Source organism: Chiloscyllium plagiosum, chromosome 22 (genome assembly GCF_004010195.1).
Source record: "Chiloscyllium plagiosum isolate BGI_BamShark_2017 chromosome 22, ASM401019v2, whole genome shotgun sequence".
NCBI classification, from domain to species: Eukaryota; Metazoa; Chordata; class Chondrichthyes; order Orectolobiformes; family Hemiscylliidae; genus Chiloscyllium; species Chiloscyllium plagiosum.
Window position 1 is genome coordinate 48,621,500 of NC_057731.1, and position 22,326 is coordinate 48,643,825.

At 45.2% G+C, this 22,326-nt stretch overlaps 1 protein-coding gene across 6 annotated transcripts in view; it reads right to left on the reverse strand.

Moving 5' to 3' along the window:
• The window catches only part of crtac1b (cartilage acidic protein 1b), a 334,044-nt gene that overhangs the window by 134,448 nt on the left and 177,270 nt on the right, over positions 1-22,326 (reverse strand). For all 6 annotated transcript variants that reach the window (XM_043713002.1, XM_043713000.1, XM_043712998.1 and 3 more), the window contains exon 6: positions 9,954-10,088. In XM_043713002.1, the coding sequence (XP_043568937.1) occupies positions 9,954-10,088 (135 nt within the window). The remainder of the gene's footprint in view (positions 1-9,953; positions 10,089-22,326) is intronic.

The window sequence follows — 22,326 nt, forward strand, 5'->3', positions numbered from 1 at the left end:
GTGCTTCTCCCCCCCACCGTTGGGTACTGAGGTCTCACTCCAGAATAAATCTGTTTGTCCTGCAGCTTTCCGCAACTGTACAGGATCATCATTTAGAGACATGGGGATGTACAGTATAGAAACAGATCCTTTGGTCCAACTCATCCATGCCGATCAGGTATCCTAAACTAATTTATCAGCATTTGGTCCATATCCCTCTAAACCCTTCCTATTCATGTACCCATCCTGATGTCTTCGAAATGGTGTAATTGTACCAGCCTCCACCATTTCATCTGGAACTCATTTCATACACGCACCACCCTCTGTATGAAAACGTTACCCCTTAGATCCCTTTTAAATCTTTCCCCTCTCACCTTAAACCTATGCCCTCTAATTCTGGACTTCCCTACCCTGGGGAATAGACCTTGTCGATTTACCTTATCCATGCCCCTCATGATTTTATAAACCTCTATAAGGTCATCTCAGCCTCTGACACCCCAGGGAAAATAGCCCTGGCTTCTTCAGCCTCTCCCTTTAGCTCAAACCCTCTGATCCTCGCAATATCCTTGTAAATCTTTTCGGAACCCTTTCCGGCTTTCACAACATCTTTCCAATGGCAGGGAGACCAGAATTGAATGCAGTATTCCAAAAGTGGCCCAACCATTGCAACTTTATTCAGGGTGCCATCCTTCATTTATAAGCCCAAGAGGTTAATTGGTCTTTAAATCACAACCCAAACTGGGCCTTATGTTCAGGGGGCTTTGGCAGCATTGTGAAAAGTTTATTTTGCACAACAAAAAGCCATGCTGCGCCTTCCTTATACTTGTCCAGAGTGTGTAATTCCCGCCTTGTGTTCTTCAGCGCTATAATTACATGCTGTGCTGTTCTTCAGAAGAGGGAAGAGAGAAGTAACTGGCTGTTGAACATCATGCAAAAAAGAATCCCAGTGTTTTTTAGGGAATAAGCAGTAACAGATGGCTACTAATGAAGTGTTGAAATGTGATTAAAGAATAGAAAAGCAAAATCGGGCATCTGCTATATGAAAAGCCCACAGGCTGATTGGTACACAAATCATGTCAGGCAAAAGGTCAGAGGGAGCAGACCACCCTTCACTCTGTTTCTCCACTTAATGAAAGCCTGTGAGGGGGAACGTGGCGATGGAATTGCTTTGTGGTAAATGACGCTTGAGTGGGTGACTTGCAGTGAGATACGGCTGGGCTGTTGGCTCAAAGCCAGGTGATTAAGGCGCTGAGGTCCTGTTGTTCACTTTGCAGGGAAGGATGGCCTCTCTTTGTCAGGCCAGTGACAGAATGCATCCATGAGCTGAACTGACAGTGCTTGATTTCACTGCTGATGTTTCTCGAAAGGAACACCGCAAACCAGGCTGGAACCTCAATCTGTCTGCAGAAGATGTTGTAGCTTCTCTCCTGCTGCCTTTCACAATGTACTTGGAATTAAACTAAGTTTAGAATTGATAAAAAGGCAGAAGTGTTGTCTCTCAGTTTTAAATGAAAGTGCAACTCTCTCAGCCTGGGATAGGTGAGAGGGCAAAGATATAAAAGAGACCTGAGGGGCAACCTTTTCACACAGAGGGTGGTACGTGTATGGAATGAGCTGCCAGAGGAAGTGGTGGAGGCTGGTACAATTGCAACATTTAAAAGGCATCTGATGAGGATATGAATTGAAAGGCTTTGGAGGGATATGGACCGGGCACTGGCAGGTGGGACTAGATTGGGTTGGGATATCTGGTCGGCATGGACGGGTTGGACCAAAGGGCCTGTTTCCATGCTGTACATCTCTATGACTCTATATCAGGGGAAGCAATGCCTTGGTGGTATTATTGCTGGGCTGTTAATCCAGAGATCTGAGGACCTGGGTTCGAATCCAGCCATGGTAGATGTTGGAATTTGAATTCAATTAGGGGGAGAAAAGCCTGGAATTAAGAGTCTAATGATGACCACGAATTGGTTGTTGGACAAACCCATCTGATTCACTAATGTCCTTTAGGGAAGGAAACTGCCATCCTTAACGAGTCTGACCATAAATGACTCCAGACCCACAGCAATGTCGCTGACTCTTAACTGCCCTCTGGGCAATTAGGAATGGGTAATAAATGCTGGCTTAGCCAGCGATGCCCATATCCAATGAATTAAAAATAAAAACACATATCTCGGTTGAAATGAGCAAGAGAGATTATGAGGTGAGTCAGGAATTAGCAGTGAAACAACACAAAGTTTTGAGGTTCAAAACCTTGCATACCATGTGGCGTAAGGAAAACCAAAAGGGATCAGGAGCTGCTAAACCTTGCTGTCCTGTGGGAAATTGAGTTTAAGTAGGAGATTTGATTGGTACCACATCCACTCCCTCCACCACTGACACTCAGTAGCAGCAGTGCGTACTCTCTACAAGATGCACTGCAGAAATTCACCAAAGATCCTCAGACAACACCTTCCAAACCCACGACCACTTCCATCCAGAAGGACAAGGGCTGCAGATCCATGGGAACACCACCCGTGCATGTTCCCCTCCAAGCCACTCACCACCCTGACTCCGAAATATATCGCTGTTCCTTCACTGTCACTGGGTCAAAATCCTGGAATTCCCTCCTTAATAGCACTGCAGTCCACCCGCAGCAGGTGGACTGCAGTAGTTCAAGAAGGCAGCTCACCACCACCTTTTCAAGGGGTAATTAGGGATGGGCAATAAATGCTGGGTCCAGCCAGTGATACCCACATCCCATCTCAATTGCCCACAATACATCAAGGTTTAGCAGCCCCTGATCCATCTTGGTTTTCCTTACACCGTATGGTACGCAAGGTTTTAAAACTCAAAATTTGGTATCGCTTCATTGATAATTCCTGACTCACCCCATAATCCCTCCTGCTCACTTCAATCAAGATAATTTTAAAAAAAAATTTATTCATTGGATGTGGGCATTGCTGATTAGACCAGCATTTATTCCCTATCCCTAATTGTCCACAAAATGAATAAATAAATTTTAAAAATTGCATGAAATTGCTTAGAGTCTGCAGAACAGACACAGGCCCATGCACCCCAATTGATCCATGTTGGTATTTATATTCCATGTGAGTCTCCTCCCAACCTACTGCATCTCATCCAAAGAACCTAACTGCACGTTCTTTTCTCCCTCATGCATTTATCTTTATTGAGTACATTTGTGCTGTTCACTCTACTAATCCTTCTGACAGTGAATTCCATTCACTCTTCTGGCTGAACCAAACTTGCCCCTCTATTCCTCATTGTGCCTCAATTATATTTACCATTCTTTGGTTTCTGCCTTGCAAGAGGGAACTCCTGTCGATCTGTTGTTTCAGATTCCCGTGCAAACGTAAAGACTTTTTGAAGGTCAGCCCTCAGCGTTCACCTTTGGAAAGATCAAAGCCTCAGCCTGGTCAGTTTTTCCTGACAGTGAGATCTCGGCAGTGTACCATTGTCCTTCTCAATCTGACAGCTCAGCGAGTCCCAGTTTCAGCAGTGTTAAGATTCACAGAGTTGGAACAAGACACTGGGCTCCTGTTTCCACAGAAACACAAAAAAATGACGTGGTATACAAGGAGCCAAGAGTGTAGTGCTGGAAAAGCACAGCCGGTCAGGCTGCATCCTTGGAGCAGGAAAATCGACGTTTCAGGCAAAAGCTCTTCATCAGCCCTCATTCCTGATGAAGGGCTTTTGCCTGAAACGCCGATTCTCCTGCTCCTCGGATGCTGCCTGACCTGCTGTGCTTTTCCAGCACCACATTCTTGGCTCTAATCTCCAGCATCTGCAGTTCTCACTTTCGCCCCATGGATTACAAGGGGTCCATTTGGCCCATCGTGGCTGTACCAGTTCTATCCCTTTGAGCCAATCTCCTGCCTTTTCCCTACATCTGAACACAACATTTCTATCCAAATAATCCTCCAATCCCCTCTGGAATGCCTCAGTTAAACTTGTGTCCACCACATTTCCAGGCAGTTCATTCCTGACCCTAACCACCCACTGGGCGAAAACATTATTTTTACACCATCTTGCTTTGTTCACACATCAGGCTGAATCTACACCCTCTCGTTCGTTTTTCCTTTGACGGTCAGGAACAGCTTCACCCCCATCTACTCTGTCCAGCCCACTCATGGTTTTGAAAACCTCTATCAAACCATCTCTCAACCGCCTTCTCTCCAAGGAGGACAGTCCCAACTGCTTCAATCTATCGAGAGGGCGTCTCTCCGTTCAGATAGTAAGAGAAACAAGGGAAAACTCTTTGCAGAAACAATAACTATAGGTTTAAGGTAAGAAGGGGAAGATTTAAGAAGGACCTGAGGGGACAACTTCTTCACCCAGAGAGTGCTCGGTACATGGAATGGGCTGCCAGAGAAAGTGGTTGAGGCAGGTACAATAGCAACATTTAAAAAACATTTGGACAGGTACACGGATGGGAAGGGTTTATAGGGTTTATGGACCAAATGCAGGCAATTGGAACGAGCATGGACCAGTTTGGGCCAAAGGGTCTGATTCCATGCTGTATTAGTCTATGACCCTAATAACAGCCATAATAATTACACATGGAGAGGCATGAAGGGGACGAGTAGTGGGAGGCTGGATGGAATAAAAATTGCTTAAAAGCCAGCAATTTGAACCATCCCTCATATCGTCATTACTCTCTAACCCTTCTATTCCCCAGTGTCAACATTGTCTCCTTCTAGATTAGAGTGGTGCTGGAAAAGCACAGCAGGTCAGGCAGCATCCGAAGAGCAGGAAAATCGATGTTTCGGGCAAAAGCCCTTCATAAATACCTCCTTCTAGTCATTATAGATTCAAGAATCCATGTACTTTATTTTCGACTGCTTCAAAGAATTCCTCACTATTGGGGAAAGACAGCAATAGTTTCTGTGACATGTTTGTCATTTCCCACAGTGAGTGTTAGTATAGGAGCTGCAAATCTGTGCAGTTAGGCTGTAGTTTGGGAGTGACATTTGCCAACGCAATGAGTCACACATAACCAGCTCTGAATAATTATTTCTTTCACACCACCTTCAATGTTAATTCCAGGTTCTCGGTACAGCGAAATCGCCCTGCTTTGGGTGAAATTTACACTGCGGCAGGTCAGGTGCATTGTCAAGGTCTTTCACGGTGTTGCACACTCCCACTTCCCCACACAAGCCAAGGAACCAGTTGCAGATCCTATCTGAAGGCACAACTTGATAGGCTTCTCCTGGTGGTCGATGAGAGGGGGGTGGTCACTGGGCTGTCGCAGGAGGGTGGTGGTGGGGGTTGGAGGTCTGGGGCAGATTGTTAAGACTGGGTGAGTCAGGGATTGGATTGGATGGAGAGTGGAGTGTTTGATCCGAGGGACTGGAGTCGAGTTGGGGAGGGTGGTCACAGATTGTTTGTGGGGGTGGAGGTGGGGTGATTGCATTGTAACCACAGAAATCAGAGATTGGGTCAGAGGAGGGGTGTTGGGTCAAGGAGGATTCGGAGGGGGCAGGGGGCAGATAGAGTCATGGGTGAGTCAAAGTTTGAGGGGAGTGGATGATTGGGGTTTGTCAGGTGTTGGGGCCAGGAATGAGAGATGTGGGTTTAGGGAGGGGGTGGGAGGTCAGTTGGGTGCCTGTAGTTCATCTGACCAAAGGGTTAGTGATGACAAGTGGACAGACTCTACCTTTCATTCCCTTTAACATTCTCTGTGGTGGACAGTCAGGTCACTAAGTCTCTGTGCTAAATCAAACCTTTTCAAAAAGTTCCAGAGACTGGGTATTTGCCCACTGGAAGTTTCAGCTTCCCAGGCAATTCCTGCAGAGTCCTCTAGGTGGAGTTGTCTAGACAGTGCAGAGTTGTAAATCCAGTGACAATCCTCCTATTGAGAGACATGTCTCATGATATGGCTGAGAGAGGACAAGCAGAAGGTTACCTTAGCATCTCCACTTGGCTGTTCACATTCCTACACGGGGCACGGGTATCACCAGGAAGGCCAACATTTGTTACTCATGCCTGGATGGATTATGAACTGACTAACTCTCTCTGCCATTTCAGAGGGTGGTTTAGAATCTCATTTGCGGCATGGTTTAGGCAGGGTAAGCCACTGACCAGATTGTGAGCATTGACCAGAAGTTCAACTGGACTTGCCTTACCAATGCAGTAGCTACACAAGTGAGGAATATTGCGGTGAGCGACCCACCTCCTTTCTCCCCAAAGCCTGTCCATCATTTACAAGGCACAAATCAAGGGTGAAATGGAGCACTTCCTACAGGATGGGTGCAGCTCAAACAACACTCAAGAAGCTTGGCACCATCCAGGGCAAAACTTTCACTCCTATTTGATTGGCACCACATCCACAAGCGTCCACTCCCTTCACCATGAAAGCTCAGTGGCAGCAGTGTGCACTATTTACAAGTTGCACGGCAGACATTCACCAAAGATCCTCAGACAGCACCTTCCAAACCCACGACCACTGCCATCTAGAAGGACAAGGATAGCAGATATGTGGGAGCACCACCCCCTGCAATTTCCTCTCCAAGCCACTCACCATCCTGACTTGGAAATATACCACCGTTCCTTCACTGTCACAGGGTCAAAATCGTGGAATTCCCTCCCTAAGGGCATTGTGGGACAACCCACAGCAGGTGGACAGCAGTGGTTCAAGGAGGCAGCTCATCCCTACCTTCTCAAGGGGCAACTAGAGACAGGCAATAAATGCTGGCCCAGCCAGCAATGCCCACATCCTGCAAGTGAATAAAGATCTACTTCCTTCCCTAAAGTAAACCAGATAGAGTCATGAAGCTGTACAGCATGGAAACAGACCCTTTGGTCCAACCCATCCATGTCAACCAGATATCCTAATCTAGTCCAATGTCTCTCTCTAGGGTCATAGAGCTGTAATGCACAGAAACAGACCTTTCGGTCCAAGTTGTCCATGGAAATGAGGACTGCATATGCTGAAGATCAGAGTCGAGTGTGTGTGGTGCTGGAAAAGCACAGCAGGTCAGGCCGCATCCGAGGAGCAGGAGAATCGACATTTCGGGCATAAGCCCTGGTCTTTTCTCCCCCAACAAATTTCAGTTATTAAATGGTCATCATTCAATGAGCTTTTAATTCCATGATTTTTTTTTTCACTGAATTCAAATGCTAGCATCTGTCACGGTGGGATTTGAATTCTTGATCACAGGATATCAGTCTGTGATTGCCCAATGACATTACCAGTACACCACCACCTCCATACTGAACATGAGCCAGTTATGAAAGATGAAGTTTCATATAAAAATACACAGCGATGACATGGGAATCATTGCAGAAGGTTCTGACATTCTTTCTGTAAGTGGCACCAGAGACTGTACACCACCTTCTTTTTAACACTCACCATCTGGTTTGAACAGAATCACCCTGAGGCAGAAATGATGACTTTTTCTGACATTTACAATTATACTAAGCTTTACATTTCCAAGCCACACGCTGTCTAATACTCGCACAGGTTACCAACACTGGGAATATTCGGGATGACCGTTCCCATTTTCATCCTCCCAGGTGAGGGAACGTACAAACCAATTTGGGATTGGTGCCAATTTGGAGACAGTTGGCAAGAGAGAAAGGTGCCTTGCCTCGCTGCAGTCAAAGCAAAAGGGCAGACACAATACTTAAATAAAACCCTCGTCTTTACGAAGTGTTTGAGCGAACCCTGTAATTAGTGAGGATATGTACAAGTTACTGCAAACAGCTGCACTGGGTGGGTTCAGGCATAACAAATTTATCCGGATGGCAGACGGCCAAGAAATGTAATTCACATCTCGGGACGGGAGCTCATCACATAATGTTTCTCAAAAAAAAACTACAGATAAGCTACTTGGGAAAATATGGGGAATATCTAACCTGGCCTGGGGAGAAAGATGTAAAAGGAACCCAAGGGGCAATGTTTTCACGCAGAGGGTGGTACGTGTATGGAATGAGCTGCCAAAGGAAGTGGTGGAGGCTGGGACAATTACAGCATTTAAAAGGCATTTGGATGGGTATGTGAATAGGAAGGGTATGCTCAAAATGGGACTATAACATAGAATATTGAACAGTACAACACAGTACAGGTCCATTGGCCCGCGATGTTGTGTCTTAATGTAAGATCATCCTAACCTACACACCCCTCAATTTACTACCACCCATACATTTGTCCAGCAGTTGCTTAAATGTTCCTAATGTCACAGACTCTACTACCATCGCTGGCAGTGCATTCCACACACCCACCACTCTCTGGATTAATTTAGGATATCTGGTCGGTGTCGATGAGTTGGATCGAATCTGTTTCCATGCTGTACATCTCCATGACTAGCAGGGGCAACAGTGGTGGTTGCCAGGGAAACCAACGTCCAATCCTGTCAGTGGTGGATCACTTGGTAGCATTCTCCCATTATCCCCTGAAAATGTGAATGATTTTATAAAGTTTCCTGGAAAAAGAAAATTGCTGCTCCCATTTTGCGGGTGTAGAACTGGTGTGGGCGGGGGATGGGTGGGGGAGGAGGGGAGGCCACATGGCATGGATTGTCGTGTCGAAAAGTGTGGTGCTGGAAAAGCACAGCCAGTCAGACAGCATCTGAGTAGCAGGAGAGGCGACGTTTTGGGGCATAAGCCCTTCACGGCAAAACGGCAAGTCTCCTGCTCCTCGGCTGCTGCCTGACCTGTTATGCTTTTCCAACACCACACTTTTCGATTTTGAGACAGTCCCACTGGAGTGGGGGAGAGGGGAGAGATGACATGGTGACAGAGAACATAACAGGTAAAGCTAAAAGAAAGGGAAAAGATGGGAATGGGTTCATGGTTTAAAAGGTGTTGAACTCAATATTAAGTCCAGAATGCTGTAAGGTGCCTAGTCTGAAGATAAGATGGTGTTCCTCCAGTTTGTGCTGTGTTTCACTGGAACGCCGAGGATAGACACATGGGGCATGCGAGCAGCACGCTGGGTTAAAATAACCGGCTACGGGAACGGAGGTGTTCCACAAAGCGGTCACCCAGTCTGTGTTTAGTTTCTCCAATGTAGAGTCGGCCACATTGAGTGCAGCAAATATAATACACAGGATTGGAGGGAGGTACCGGTGCAATGTTGCTTCCCCTGAAAAGACTGTTTCGGCCCTTGGATGGTGAGCAAGGAGGAGGGGAAGGGGCAGGCGTTGCACCTTCTGCAGTTACATGGGAAGGTGCAGTGGGAAAGGCGGGGGGAGGGTTGGGTGGGAGGGGGCGACGTTCAGCATCATTCCAAGTCATCCACAGGAGAAGGATAATACAACAAACTTGTATTATCCCCAACAACCACTCCCTAGATTTGGGGGCTCCTTTCCCCTCTCAGAAACATTCTTCAGAATGAGAAAAGCCTTTATCCATTTCAGACCCCAAAATAGTCCCAATATAACATCCACTCCTGTGAATTCACTGTAATCAGCCATAATCTTTCTGTTTAATTTTGACAAATAGTGTTGCTTAGCCTAATACTTCTAATTGTTAACAAAAGAAAACGAACAATTACATTCCTACAGCACCTGTTATGACCCCAGGATAGTTCAAAGCACTTTACAGCAAATGAAATGATGTGCTCCCTGTAATGAAGGATACAGGGCAGCCAATTTATGCACAGCAAGCTCCCACAAACAGCAATGTGATAATGACTGGATAATCTGCTTTGCTGGTATTTGTTGAGGGAATATCTGAACACCTCTTAAAATTACCCTTTGGCCGTTCTCTTCGGACGCCCTCGCCTGACCTCAAATGAGAAGTTGTGAGAAAACATTGTTCCTTACTTTCAATGAGACCACTTGAGAGGGCCATTGGTTAACATTTCCTCTAAAGGTCAACACCTTTGACAGTGCAGCACTCCCTCAGTACTGCACTGGGAGTGTCAAACTTGGTGCTGATATCACCTCATGTCTTGAACGCATTTGGAACTTGTCCTCTTTTTACAAATGAACTCTTTGTTCGGTCTTTCTGTTTCAACCTGCCCATTGACTTACCAGCCTGGGCTGCTATATCAGTGAAGGTGCCATCTCCATTGTTCTTAAAGAGGAAGTTCGGTCCATTCTCATTGTCGCAGAATATATCGGAGCTACTGGAGCTGACGATGGGGCCGACTGCTACTCCACGGCCACCTAGGATGGAGGAAAGAGGGGAGAGATAAAACCCAGGCAGCCACAGGAGTGATTTGCAAATTAAGTTATGCATTTTGGGCACTGGGAGCCACCATACACACATGTACCAGCAGAGGGAGTCTGCTAGAATGGGATGATAAAGAATCAATGTTTAACAGCTGCTGTAGTTCTAATTCTGCCTGTCTCTGGCTGAATATATAACTGTTTTTGCACCAGAATGTCAAAAGCAGCTGAGCTTATATACAGAAAAAAGCAATTGCTATAACTGGCAGTAGCAGTAAACTAATCACAACATGTACAGTCTATTAGATGATCAGAGCTCAAGGGCACGTCCATAGAATCCCTATTAACCCTTCAAAGAGCATTCCAACTAAACCCACCCACTACTCTTTCCCTGCATTTCCCATGGCTAATCCATCTGACCTGCACATCTTTGGACTGTGGAAGGAGACCAGAGAACCCGGAGGAAATCCATGCAGATACACAGAGAATGTGCAAACTCCACACAGACAGCCACCCAAGGCTGGAATTGAACCTGAATCCCTAGTGCTGTGAGGCAGCAGTGCTAACCACTGTGCCACCTCTGTTGGAGGGCACTAAATTCGAGAGAGAGTGTGATCAAACAACCAATCAACAGTAGATGTAGGCCATTCAGCATTTCAAAGCTGCTCCACCATTCAATGATTAATTCATTTTCCAAATTCCACATCCTCGTCTATCCTCAAAAACCACTGACTCCCCTGCCTTGCAAGAATCTAGTTACCATCACCTCGAAAATATTCAATGACCCCCTCCTCCATTGCCAGGCGGAGGGTTCTAAACTCATACTATCCTTGGAGATTCCCCTCACCTCCATCCTAAAAGGGCATCTCCTAACTTTGAAACAGCGCCCCCTAATCCTGGAGTACCACACAAGAGAAAACATTCCACGCCAACTGTGTCAAGACCATTGAGAATCACAAACACTTTCATCAAGTCAACCCCTTGCTCTAAGAAACTTCAATGGAAACAAAGCCCAGTCTGTCCAACCTATCCTCCCAGAACAGCCCACTCGATAGAACAGGTGGAGATGGTGGAAACACATCATGCTAATTAATTCAAATGTACATTAAATTTCTTTCAGAAAATAGTATTTTGGGACACATTACAAATGGATGATTGGGTACTCGATGCTTGATTGAGTGTATCACTGCCTGGAAAATGAACTGGAATTGGATTTTTGAATAAGGACAGGTAATGCTGAAAATACACCGCAGCCTATGGGGCATGCGTACAGAGAGAAACAGAGTTCACATTGCAAGCTAGAATTGCATTACCTTAAGACCATAGGATATAGGAACAGAATTAGGCCATTCTTTTTTGTTTTGAGTAATACAGCATGGAAACAGGCCCTTTGGCCCAAACTGATCCACACTGACCATGGTGCCCACTCAGCTAGTTCCAATTACCTGCATTTGGTTCATATCCCTCCCCACCCATGTACTGATCCAAATGCTTTTAAATGCTGCTATTGTACCTGCCTTAACCACTTCCTCTGGCAGCCCATTCAATATATGTGCCACTCTCTGTGTGAAGAATTTGCCCCTCAGGTCCTTCTTAAATCTTTCCCCTCTCACCTTAAACCTATCCCCTCTAGTTTTCAATTCCCCACCCCTGGGAAAAAGACTATATGCAATCATCCTATCTATGTCCCTCATGATTTTACACACCTCAATAATGCCACCCCTCATTCTCCCACGTTCCAAGGAATAAAGTCCTATCTTGGCCAACCTCTCCCTATAACTCAAGCCTACTAATCCTGGCAACATCCTCATAAATCTTCTTTGCATTCTTTCTAGTTTAACTATGTCTTTCCTATAGCAAGGTGACCAAAACTGTCTACAATACTCCAACTGCAGCCTCACCAATGACTGATACAACAGTAAAATAAGGTCCCAACTCCTATACTTAATGCTTTGACCAATGAAGGCCAGCATGCTAAATGCCTTCTTCACCGCTCTGTGATGCCGGCTTCAAAGAACTATGTTCTTGTGTTCCTAGGTCTCTCTGTTCCACAAAATTCCTCAGGACCTTACTATTTACTGTATAAGTCCTACCTTAGTTTGACTTTCCAAAGTGCAACATCTCACACATATCCTCAGCTCCAATCCTCAGCCCACTTCCCCATCTGATCATGATCCCTCTGTAATTTTTGATATCCTTTCTTGTTATCAATGATACCTCCTAATTTTGTATCATCCACAAACTTGGAGAAAGTGAGGACTGTAGATGCTGGAGACCAGAGTTGAAAAATGTGGTGCTGGAAAAACACAGCAGGCCAGGCAGAATCGACGTTTCGGGCATAGGCCCTTCTTCATCCAAAAACTTACCAATCATGCCTCATACATTCCCATCCAGATCATTTGTATAAATAACAAATACCAAAGGTCCCAGAATTCAGCCCATTGCATCTGCTCCACCTTTCAATATAATTGAAATGTTTCTCAATCCCATTCTCCCGCCTTCTCCCCAAAATCTTTGATCCCCTTACTAATCGCAAACTTATTTCTGTCTTTTTGGTCTCCGCAGCCTTCTGCTATATTTGCTTGAGGGAAAATTAGCTCAAGATTTGAGGCAGAATGAGTTCCACGGCTATGAGGAGGGAGTGGGATGAGTTCCAATTTGCTCCAATTGCTGAGGGTTTGCAGTGCTACAGTATGGCCTCAACGTGCCCTTTCATTGCCAAACCTCGATGAAAGCCAAAGCTCATGGTGGTTTATGGGGAAAAGGCAGGAGAATGGGGTCATGATTGAGTAGCAGAGCTGACTAACTAAGCCAAATGATCTTATTCTGCTCCTATATCTTGTGGTCTCAAGATGGAGCATACTGCCATGAGAAGGTGGAACAGCAGCTTTAATCAAATTTGCCTCGTTCTTGCAATTGATGAATGTTTTAAAAAAAACTGAAGTTCATTTTTAAATGCCCCAAACTCTTCACCTTTCCTGCTCCTTTTAAACCCCGTGTTACAGAACAGGAAGCACTTTCTCATGCAAGTATTGGAAAAATGGAAGAATTTTTCCCAGAAGGTTCCAGAAGCTGGAAATCAGGTGAAGACTGAGATTGGTGAAGTCATCCTGGGATACCGAGCTAAGGCAGGTAGATGAAGTTCAGAGAGAAATCATCCTTGGTTTAAGTGAATGGTGATCAGGCCTGAACAAACTGTGCCTTCAATCCACAAGATTTGGGTTGACAGAGAATGACAAATTAACATGGATTGTTTGCAGAAGTTTACTCACTGGAGGTGCACATAGAGTCATACAGCGTGCAAACAGACCCTTCAGCCCAACCAGTCCATACCGACCAGAAACCCAAACTTAACCTCCCTGCTCCTGGCCCATATCCCTCCAGAGCATTCTTATTCATGTACCGATCCAAATATCTTTTAAATCTTGTAACTGAACCTGAAATCACCACATCCTTAGGAAGGTCATTCCACACACGAACCACTCTCTGTGTAAAAAGGTTGCCTCTCATGTAATCTCTCTCCTCTCACCTTAAAAATATGCCCTTTTTTCTTGAAATCCCTCATTCTAGGGAAAAGACACCTGCCATTTTCACCTTATCGATACCCCTCCTGATTTTTATAAATCTCTATAAAGTCACCCTTCAACCTCCTACGCTCCAGTGACATAAGTCCCAACCTATCCAATCTCTCCTTATAAATCAGACCTTCCATTCCAGGCAACATCCTGGTAAGTCTTTTCTGAACCCTCTCCAACTTCATAATATCCTTCAAATAGCAGGGCGACCAGAACTGGACACAGTGTTCCAGAAGAGGCCTCACCAACATGAACAGACAATCAGTAGAAAATTAATGTTTGTGATAATGTTTTGAACAAGGGCAGCATGGAGGCTCAGTGGTTAGCACTGCTGCCTCACAGCGCCAAGGTCCCGGGTTTGATTCCAGCCTCGGGCGACTGTCTGTCTGTGTGGAGTTTGCACATTCTACCCGTGTCTGCGTGGGTTTCCTCTGGGTGCTCTGGTTTCCTCCCACAATCCAAAGATGTGCAGGACAAGTGAATTGGCCATGCTAAATTGACCATAGTGTTGGTGGGAGCATTAGCCAGGGGTAAATATAGGGTGCGGGAATGGGTCAGTGTGGACTTTCCATACTGTAAGGAATCCAATCTAAATCTTTGGGTAAAGGTAAAGTCACCACTGTCTTACCAGCTCATAGGCCACAGGCGAGGGGAGAAGGAGAGTCCTTCATGGTAACCTCAGCTGGTGCAGGAGTTGAACCCACGCCCATTGGCTCACAAACCAACCAACAGTCCCACAGTTGGTCTCTGTGAATATTCCAAATCAACCTGTTTAGCCACACCTCTAGAGCAGATGGGACTTGACGGTACACCACCCAGTCCAGAGGTCGGGACACTGCTACTGCACCGTAAGAGTCCCTGTTGATCTCTGATGCTAATGGAGCAGCTCTGAGTCTGTGCCTTGTGAGCAGAACAACACATGCTTACAGAACTAACAATTCTGTTCTTTTTATTTTAAGGGTGCCCTGAATAATTTGGGCAGGAGAGAGTTTCATTTGCAATGAGAATTAACAGTAATGAGGACAAACAATGACAAACAATGAGAAATTATGACAGAAAATAGACATTGATAAGATAGTTAGAGCCTAAAACTATGGTACAGAAAAGAGTTTAGAAAATCTGAGGAAGAATTTCAAATTAATTCTTTGAAGATGGCAAGCCATTAAGATTGTCAAAGACAGCAAGAGGGAGCCGAGTAAAGCTCCCTAAATGAAAGCTTGGATTTCAAAAGCATGCGATAGCCCCAGAAAGTGATGGCTGACCTCATCGAGAATATCTAATCCTCAGTAACAGAGTTTTTGAGTGACAGGGAGAGGCTGGATAGGCTGGGACATCTTCCAATGGAGTGTAGGAGGTTGAGGGGTGACCTTACAGAGAATTATAAAATCATGAGGGGTATGCATAAATTGAATGGCAGGTGTCTTTTTCCTAGGATGGGGGATTACAAGACAAGGGGGCGTATCTTTAAGGCGAGAGGAGAAAGATTTAAAAAAGACATGAGAGACAACTTTTTCACACAGGGAGCAGTTCGTGTGTGGAATGAACTTCCAGAAGAAGTGGTGATTTCATGTACAGTTACAACACTTAAAAGACATTTGGATAAGTTCATGAATAGGAAAGATTTGGAGGGATATGGGCCAGGTGCTGGCAGGTGGGACTAGTTCAGTTTGTGGTTAGTGTGGGCTGGATGGACCGAAGGGTCTGTTTCTGTGCTGTTTGACTCTATGACTTTACAAAGGATGTCATGATGTTGATATGGATGTAGTGGAGATTTAAAGGAATGGTGATATGAAAAGAAGGTCAGTTAGCTGGACAGCAGAAAGCTACCAAAAGCGTGGGTTCAATTCCCACGATGGTTGAGGTTACCATGCAGGTTTCTCGTTCTTCAACCTTCCCTCCCCTGAGGCAGGGTGGCCCTCATTATCAGGCGTATCTCACTCTCTCCTTGATGAGGAGGTGCCGGTGTTAGACTGGGGTGGACAAAGTTAAAAATCACACAACACCAAGTTATAGTCCAACAGGTTTATTTGGAAGCCCTAGCTTTCAGAGCGCTGCTCCTTCATTAGGCAGTGCTTCCAAATAAACCTGTTGGACTATAACCTGGTGTTGTGTGATTTTTAATTCACTCTCTCCCGATACAGCAGCCTCTGGGAACATGATGACTTTACTGGAGGGAGATAGTGGGTCAGTGGAGAATCATAGAATCCCTATGGAAACAGGCCATTCAGCCCAACAAGTCCACACCGATCCTCCGAAGAGTAACCCACCCAGACCCATTCCCCTACTTTATTACTCTACATTACCTCCGACTAATGCCCCGAACCGACACATCCCTGAACACTATCGGCAATTTAGCATGGCCAATTAATCTAACCTGCACATCTCTGGATTGTGGGAAGAAACCAGAGCACCCAGTGGAAACCCATGCAGAGATGGGGAGAATGTGCAAACTCCACACAGACATTCACGTGAGACTGGAATCAAACCCGGGTCCCTGGTGCTGAGATACAGCAATGCTAACCACTGAACAATCTGAGATAATTTTCCTTAGATCACGACAGGTTAAGGGGAGGATTGTCTAACATGATTAGGAGTTTGATAAGAAGGAGTTAGTAACAAGAAGGCACAGTTCTAAAGGAGAGGTAAGAATCTTTTCAGCAAGTATCTGGGGGAACACATTGCTTGAAAAGGGGGCAGTTTCAGTAGAGATTTTCAAAAGGATTTGCATCGGTATTTGAGTTATTATTGTCACAGACCCAGATACAGTGAAATGTATTGTCTGTGTGCTATTCAGGCAAGTTGTACCTTATATAAGCATAATAGAACAGAATGCAGAATATAGTGGTACACCGACAGAGAAGGTGCAGAGCAAGATCAACTCTAGTATATGAGCGGTTCGTTCAGAAGTCTGATAACAGTGGGGAAGAATCTGTTCTTAAATCTGTTGGTATGTGATTTCAAACTTGTGTATCTTCTGCCCATTGGAAGAGGGTGGAAGGAGAGTATATTCAGGATGGGAGGGGTTTTTTAATTATGTTGCTTTCGTGAGGCAGTGGGAAGTACAGAACAACGTCAATTATCCAAACAAGATGGGCAGGGAGTATGTTGTTTGGAAAACTGATCTGATTGTAAACAAAGGAAGCATTTACGGGACCTTGAGATCTTGTTTGGATAATCCGAAATTCAGATAATTGATGTTTGAATAACCGGAGTCAATGGGTGGGAGGCTGGTTTGCGTGATGGACTGGGCTGTGTTCACAAATCTCTGCAACTTCTTGCTGTCTTGGGCAGAGCAGCTGCTGCACCGTGCTGTGATGGATCCGGATAGGATGCTTTCTCTGGTGCATCCACAATAATCGGTAATAGTCATTGTGGACCTGCTGAATTTCCTTAGCCTCCTGAGGAAGTCGAGGTGATGGTGTGCTTACTTGAGTGTAGCATTGACGTCGGATGGACCAGGACAGATTTGGTGATGCAGAGTTTTGGTGATTTGCAGGGGAGTGAGAAATGTAAGACGGTAAGATGCCGGTGGGAGTAGGGCTTCTGAGCCTGGGGCGCACCAGCTCCGTCTGCGTTTCTTCTCATTTCTTTTCTTCTTTTACCTCTCTCTTTTCTCATTTCCTTTTGTCCCTTCTATTTTACTCACCTCTTGTTGAAGTGCTCGGTCCCTGAGTCGCCCTCGGTAGCTATGGGGAGTGAGGCCAGCACGGTCTCCTGGTGGCTTCTGCATAGATGAGCCTGTCCTAGTGCCAATTCCTGGCTGCTATGGCAGAGCCGAGTTTGGGTCCAGCGCAGGACACGGTGACACTGGCAGCAGCTGTGTCAGAGAGGTGTGCCCGAAGCGTTCTCATTGTGGCGGCAGAGTCGAGGTTGGGCTGGTGCGGTACCCGAGGCATCGGTGACATCTACATTGGTAAGGACCCAATGGCAAGGGCATCGGTGGAGGTGAGATGGCGTCTAAAATCGGTGAAGGGGTCTCAAGCCTGACCACCAGGCCTGTAGCCCATGGCGGAGCACTTAACAAGAAGGACTGCAAAGTTGGACACTATTGGACACTATTTCTTTGTTTTTCTGCCTTTAAATTCCATGTTTTGTTTTGCTTTTCTTTGTTTTAAGATAATGCCGGAGAGTGGCGATGCTATGCAACACTTTTCACTGTATTTTGTAACAAAATAAATGTTACAATAAATAAATCGATTCCAATCAAAAATTGAACAACTCTTTCAAAGTTCCATGATTTGGACTGGAGTGTACAATCACCTGCTGAAGGAGCGGCGCTCCGAAAGCTAGTGCTTCCAATTTAACCTGTTGGACTATAACCTGGTGTTGTGTGGTTTTTAACGTCAAAGTTCCAGCAAGACATAATGGGCCAAATGGTGTCCTTTTGTAATGTAGGAGTCTGTCACTTGCCACCAGCGTGCTAGTATCTCGAGGCGTAATTTCTTGTTTGTCAATGACCACACAAACACATGAAGCCATAGACACCCCTTAGCAATTTAGAATCGAGTTATATCCAGCATGGACCGCAGAATACATAATTAACCAATGATGATTATCATTCACTAATTCATCAGTCATTAGTGGTAATTAGGGGGCAGTGACCTTTCTCTCTGATCTTTCTGAGGAGTTAAATGTTGTGAACGCAGCTCCACACAGACTACTGCGTCTCTCCTGCGCTGACAGATGTGAGGGGATAGATGTGCCAAATTACTTATTCAAAGGTTCCGAAGAAGCAGACTTTAGGGGAACAGAAACATTAATAATCGAAAACAAGGAGTCTTCAACTCTAATTTTCTTTTCCACCTCCATTTTATTTTCGAGGCGTATGCTTGAGTTTTTTTGTGTCGGAATTACGCCGGTGGATTAGCTTGAGTGTACGCTCTGTAGGTACAGAGACAACATAACTAGTGTTCACTCTATCCTCTGTCATATCTGCCCCTGTCTCTGAACAGTTGGGCTGACTGATCCATTGAGGAGTTGGCCTTAGATCAGGAGCATTTTGTCTCATTCGTTTGTCAGATGGTACAGACAAGGCCAACATTTGTTTTCCGAACCTGACTGCCTCTTAGAAGATGGTGCCAAATGTAACTCAGTGGTTTGTACAGCCTTTTCGGAGATTAGTTCAGAATCCACCGCAATTGGTGTGGGTCTGAAGTCACGTGTAGGCCACACCAGGTAAGGATGGCATATTCCTTTCCCTGAGGGACCTGAGCGAAACAGATGGCTTTTTAGTACAATCCCATCGTTTCATGATCACCATTACTGATGATAACCCTTTATCTCACATCTACTGGATGAATTGAATTGAATTTTCCCACAGCTGCTTTGGTGACATGGATTTCTTGTCTAGTACTTTTACTAGGGCAGCACAATTCGCTAATCTCATAAAACTAGGATGCCAGCATCAAGGGATTGAGTGTCACATATGGGCCAGGCACAGTAAGGACATTTCACTAACATCAGATATTGATGATTCAGAGATGCCGGTGTTGAACTGGGGTGTACAAAGTTAAAAATCACACAACACCAGGTTATAGTCCAACAGGTTTAATTGGAAGCACACTAGCTTTCGGAGCGACGCTCCTTCATCAGTGAATCACGTGATGAAGGAGCGTCGCTCCGAAAGCTAGTGTGCTTCCAATTAAACTTGTTGGACTATAACCTGGTGTTGTGTGATTTTTAAATCAGATATTGAGGGTGTCATAAGACAAACAGTGAAAGAGATTCTCTTTTCTACATACCATTCCTTGGCCGAGATTTCTGAGCACGGAAACAGACCCTTCAGTCCAACTCATCCGTGCTGATCAGATATCCTAATCAGAACTAGTCCGATTTGCCAGCATTTGGCCCATATCCCTCCAAACTTTGCCTGTTCACGTACCCTTCCAGTTGCCTTTTAAATGTACCAGTCTCCACCAATTCCTTGGCAGCTCATTCCATACATGCACCACCCTCTGTATGAAAAGGTTGCCCTTTAGGTCCCTTTTAATAATTTCCCCTCTTAACCTAAACCTATGGCCGCTAGTTTTGGATTCCTCCACCTGAGGAAAAAATCTTGTCTATTTACCCTATTCGTGTCCCTTATGATTTTACAATTCTCCATAAGGTCACCCCTCAGCCTCCAATGCTCCAGGGAAAAAAGCCTCAGCCTGTTCAGTCTCAATAACTCAAGCCCTCCAATCACAGCAACATCCTTGTAAATCTTTTAGAATCATAGAGTCATAGAGATGTACAGCACAGAAACAGAACCTTCGGTCCAACTTGTCTATGCCGACCAGATATCCCAACCTAATCTAGTCCCATCTGCCAGCACTTGGCCCACATCCCTCTAAACCTTCCTGCTCAAATACCCATCCAGATGCCTTTTAAATGTTGCAATTGTACCAGTCTCCGCCACTTTCTCTGGCAGCTCATTCCATACATGCTCCACCCTCTGCGTGAAAAAGTTGCTCCTTAGGTCTCTTTTATACCTTTCCCCTCTCACCCTAAACCTATGCCTTCTAGTTCTGGACTCTCTCAGCCCAGGGAAAAGACTTTGTCTATCTATCCTATCCATGCCCCTCATGATTTATAAACCTCTATAAGGTCACCCCTCACCCTCCGACTCTTCATGGAAATCAGCCCCAGCCTATTCAGCCTCTCCCTGTAGCTCAAATCCTCCAACCCTGGCAACATCCTTGTAAATCTTTTCTGAACCGCCTTCCTATAGAAGGGTAACCAGAATTGTACACAGTAGTCTAAAAGTGGCCTCACCAATGTCTTGCACAGCTGCAACATGACATCCCAATTCCGATACTCAAAGTGCTGACCAATGACAAATGCCTGTCTACCTGTGATGCCACTATCAAGGAACTTTGCACCTGAACCCCTAGGTGTCTTTGTTCAGCAACACTCCCCAGGGCCCTACCAACTGGATAAGCCTGGCCTTGGTTTGTGTTACCAAAATGCAACTCCTCATATTTATCTCAACTAAATGCCATCTGCCACTCCTCAGCCCATTGGCCATCTGGTCAAGGTCCCATTGTTAGACTTCCATCAATGCTGAGGTGGGCAGAGGGAAAATGAGGCCAACAGAGATGCATAGCAACAGTAGATGCAGTTGCTTGGGTCAGAGGATATAACAGTGATGAAAGAATATGGGTTTGTAGTTTGCGATTTGGTCAGGAGATCTTAGAGGGTCTGAGGGGAGGGTTGCTGAATAATGTTCCATGGTTAGTATGTCAGTATATCTTTAAGAGACATGGTCTTGGTATCATCAGTGCATCATCATGTAAACCGAGGTCTCAGATTCCAACTGAACTGGAGCCACTTGAAGCATGACCCTCAATTAAAAGCAAGCTGCTCTGATCTAAATGAAAAGCTTAATGCTAGCCCAAACACTAACATGTCTGAGGAATACAATGTTTGTATGTAATAGGTAGTTGTAATAATTGTCTGTTAGATTCTTCAGTACCACAGTATCAATGCGCAGTTTCAAATGTTAGGAGGGATAACGTCAGTATTATCACTTTGGATAAAAACACCCTGCAAACTCACACCAAAGCTGGAAAGGGGGTCCAGGAGGTGGGGAGACTGTATTTGAGTAGAAGGGTGTGTGAGCAAGGGCCTGTGCGGAAACCAGTCAAGACCAGGAGGACTGAGGGAAACAGTTGGGTGGGTTAATGCCTTCGGTATGTGTAAAGAATAACTCTCCAAGTCATGGACTCATACTGTACAGAAGAGGCACTTTGGCCCATGAAGTCTGTACTGACAAAAGAAGACTCTCAGCTACGTTGCCCACAGCCTTGAATTTTATGATACTTCAGTTGCTCATCTGAGTATTCTTTCAAAGGTTGTGAGATTTCCCACACTCCTCACCTCAGCAATTCTCCCAAGCAGTGCATTCCAGACTCCCTCTATCTTCTCGGCGAAAATGTTTTCTCAAATCCCCTCAAAACCTTCTGCCTTTTACTTTAAAATGATACCCCTTGCCATTGACCCTTCAGCTAAGGAAAACAGCTGCTTTCTATCCATCCTATCCATGCCCCTCATAACTTCTACCAGGCTCCATCCTCAACCTTCTCTGCTCCAAAGAAAACAATCTGGCCTCCCTCCATAGCTGAGATCGCATCCTGGTGAATCTCACTCCTCCCCAACCCCAACCCCCTCCCCACCTCCCAATGCTTCTTGCCTGTCCTAACCCAATTGTTGGTCACCACATTCGAGGAAGATGTGTTCATAAGTCTTGCACGTCTCTTTGGGACTTTAGTCAACTGTATAACACCTGAAAATGTGTACAACATATCCACGAGGAAAATGTACCTTTACATGTCACAGCAGTATACAGTTTATGGAATTGATACAAAACCCTGTGCTAACTCTGAGCCACTGATTGTCACCACTACACAGCTCTCGACTGAAAAGAGACAGAGAGAGAGAAATGAAAATGAATTAACAGCAGCTGTTGGAACAAGTGCCATTAAATGACAAATTGGCCTGCTGAAATTTTTCTTCGAATCAAATATTCCATTTAGTTTTTATTAGGAGGCCAGTTTGTAAAATACAAAAGGGAAAAAAAAAATCAATGATTGAAATCGATGCAAATTGTGCAAGGTTGGATGAAAAGAGACATTCAGCACTTACTCCAGGAGACAAGACCAGAGACTTTCAGATCAGAAGCA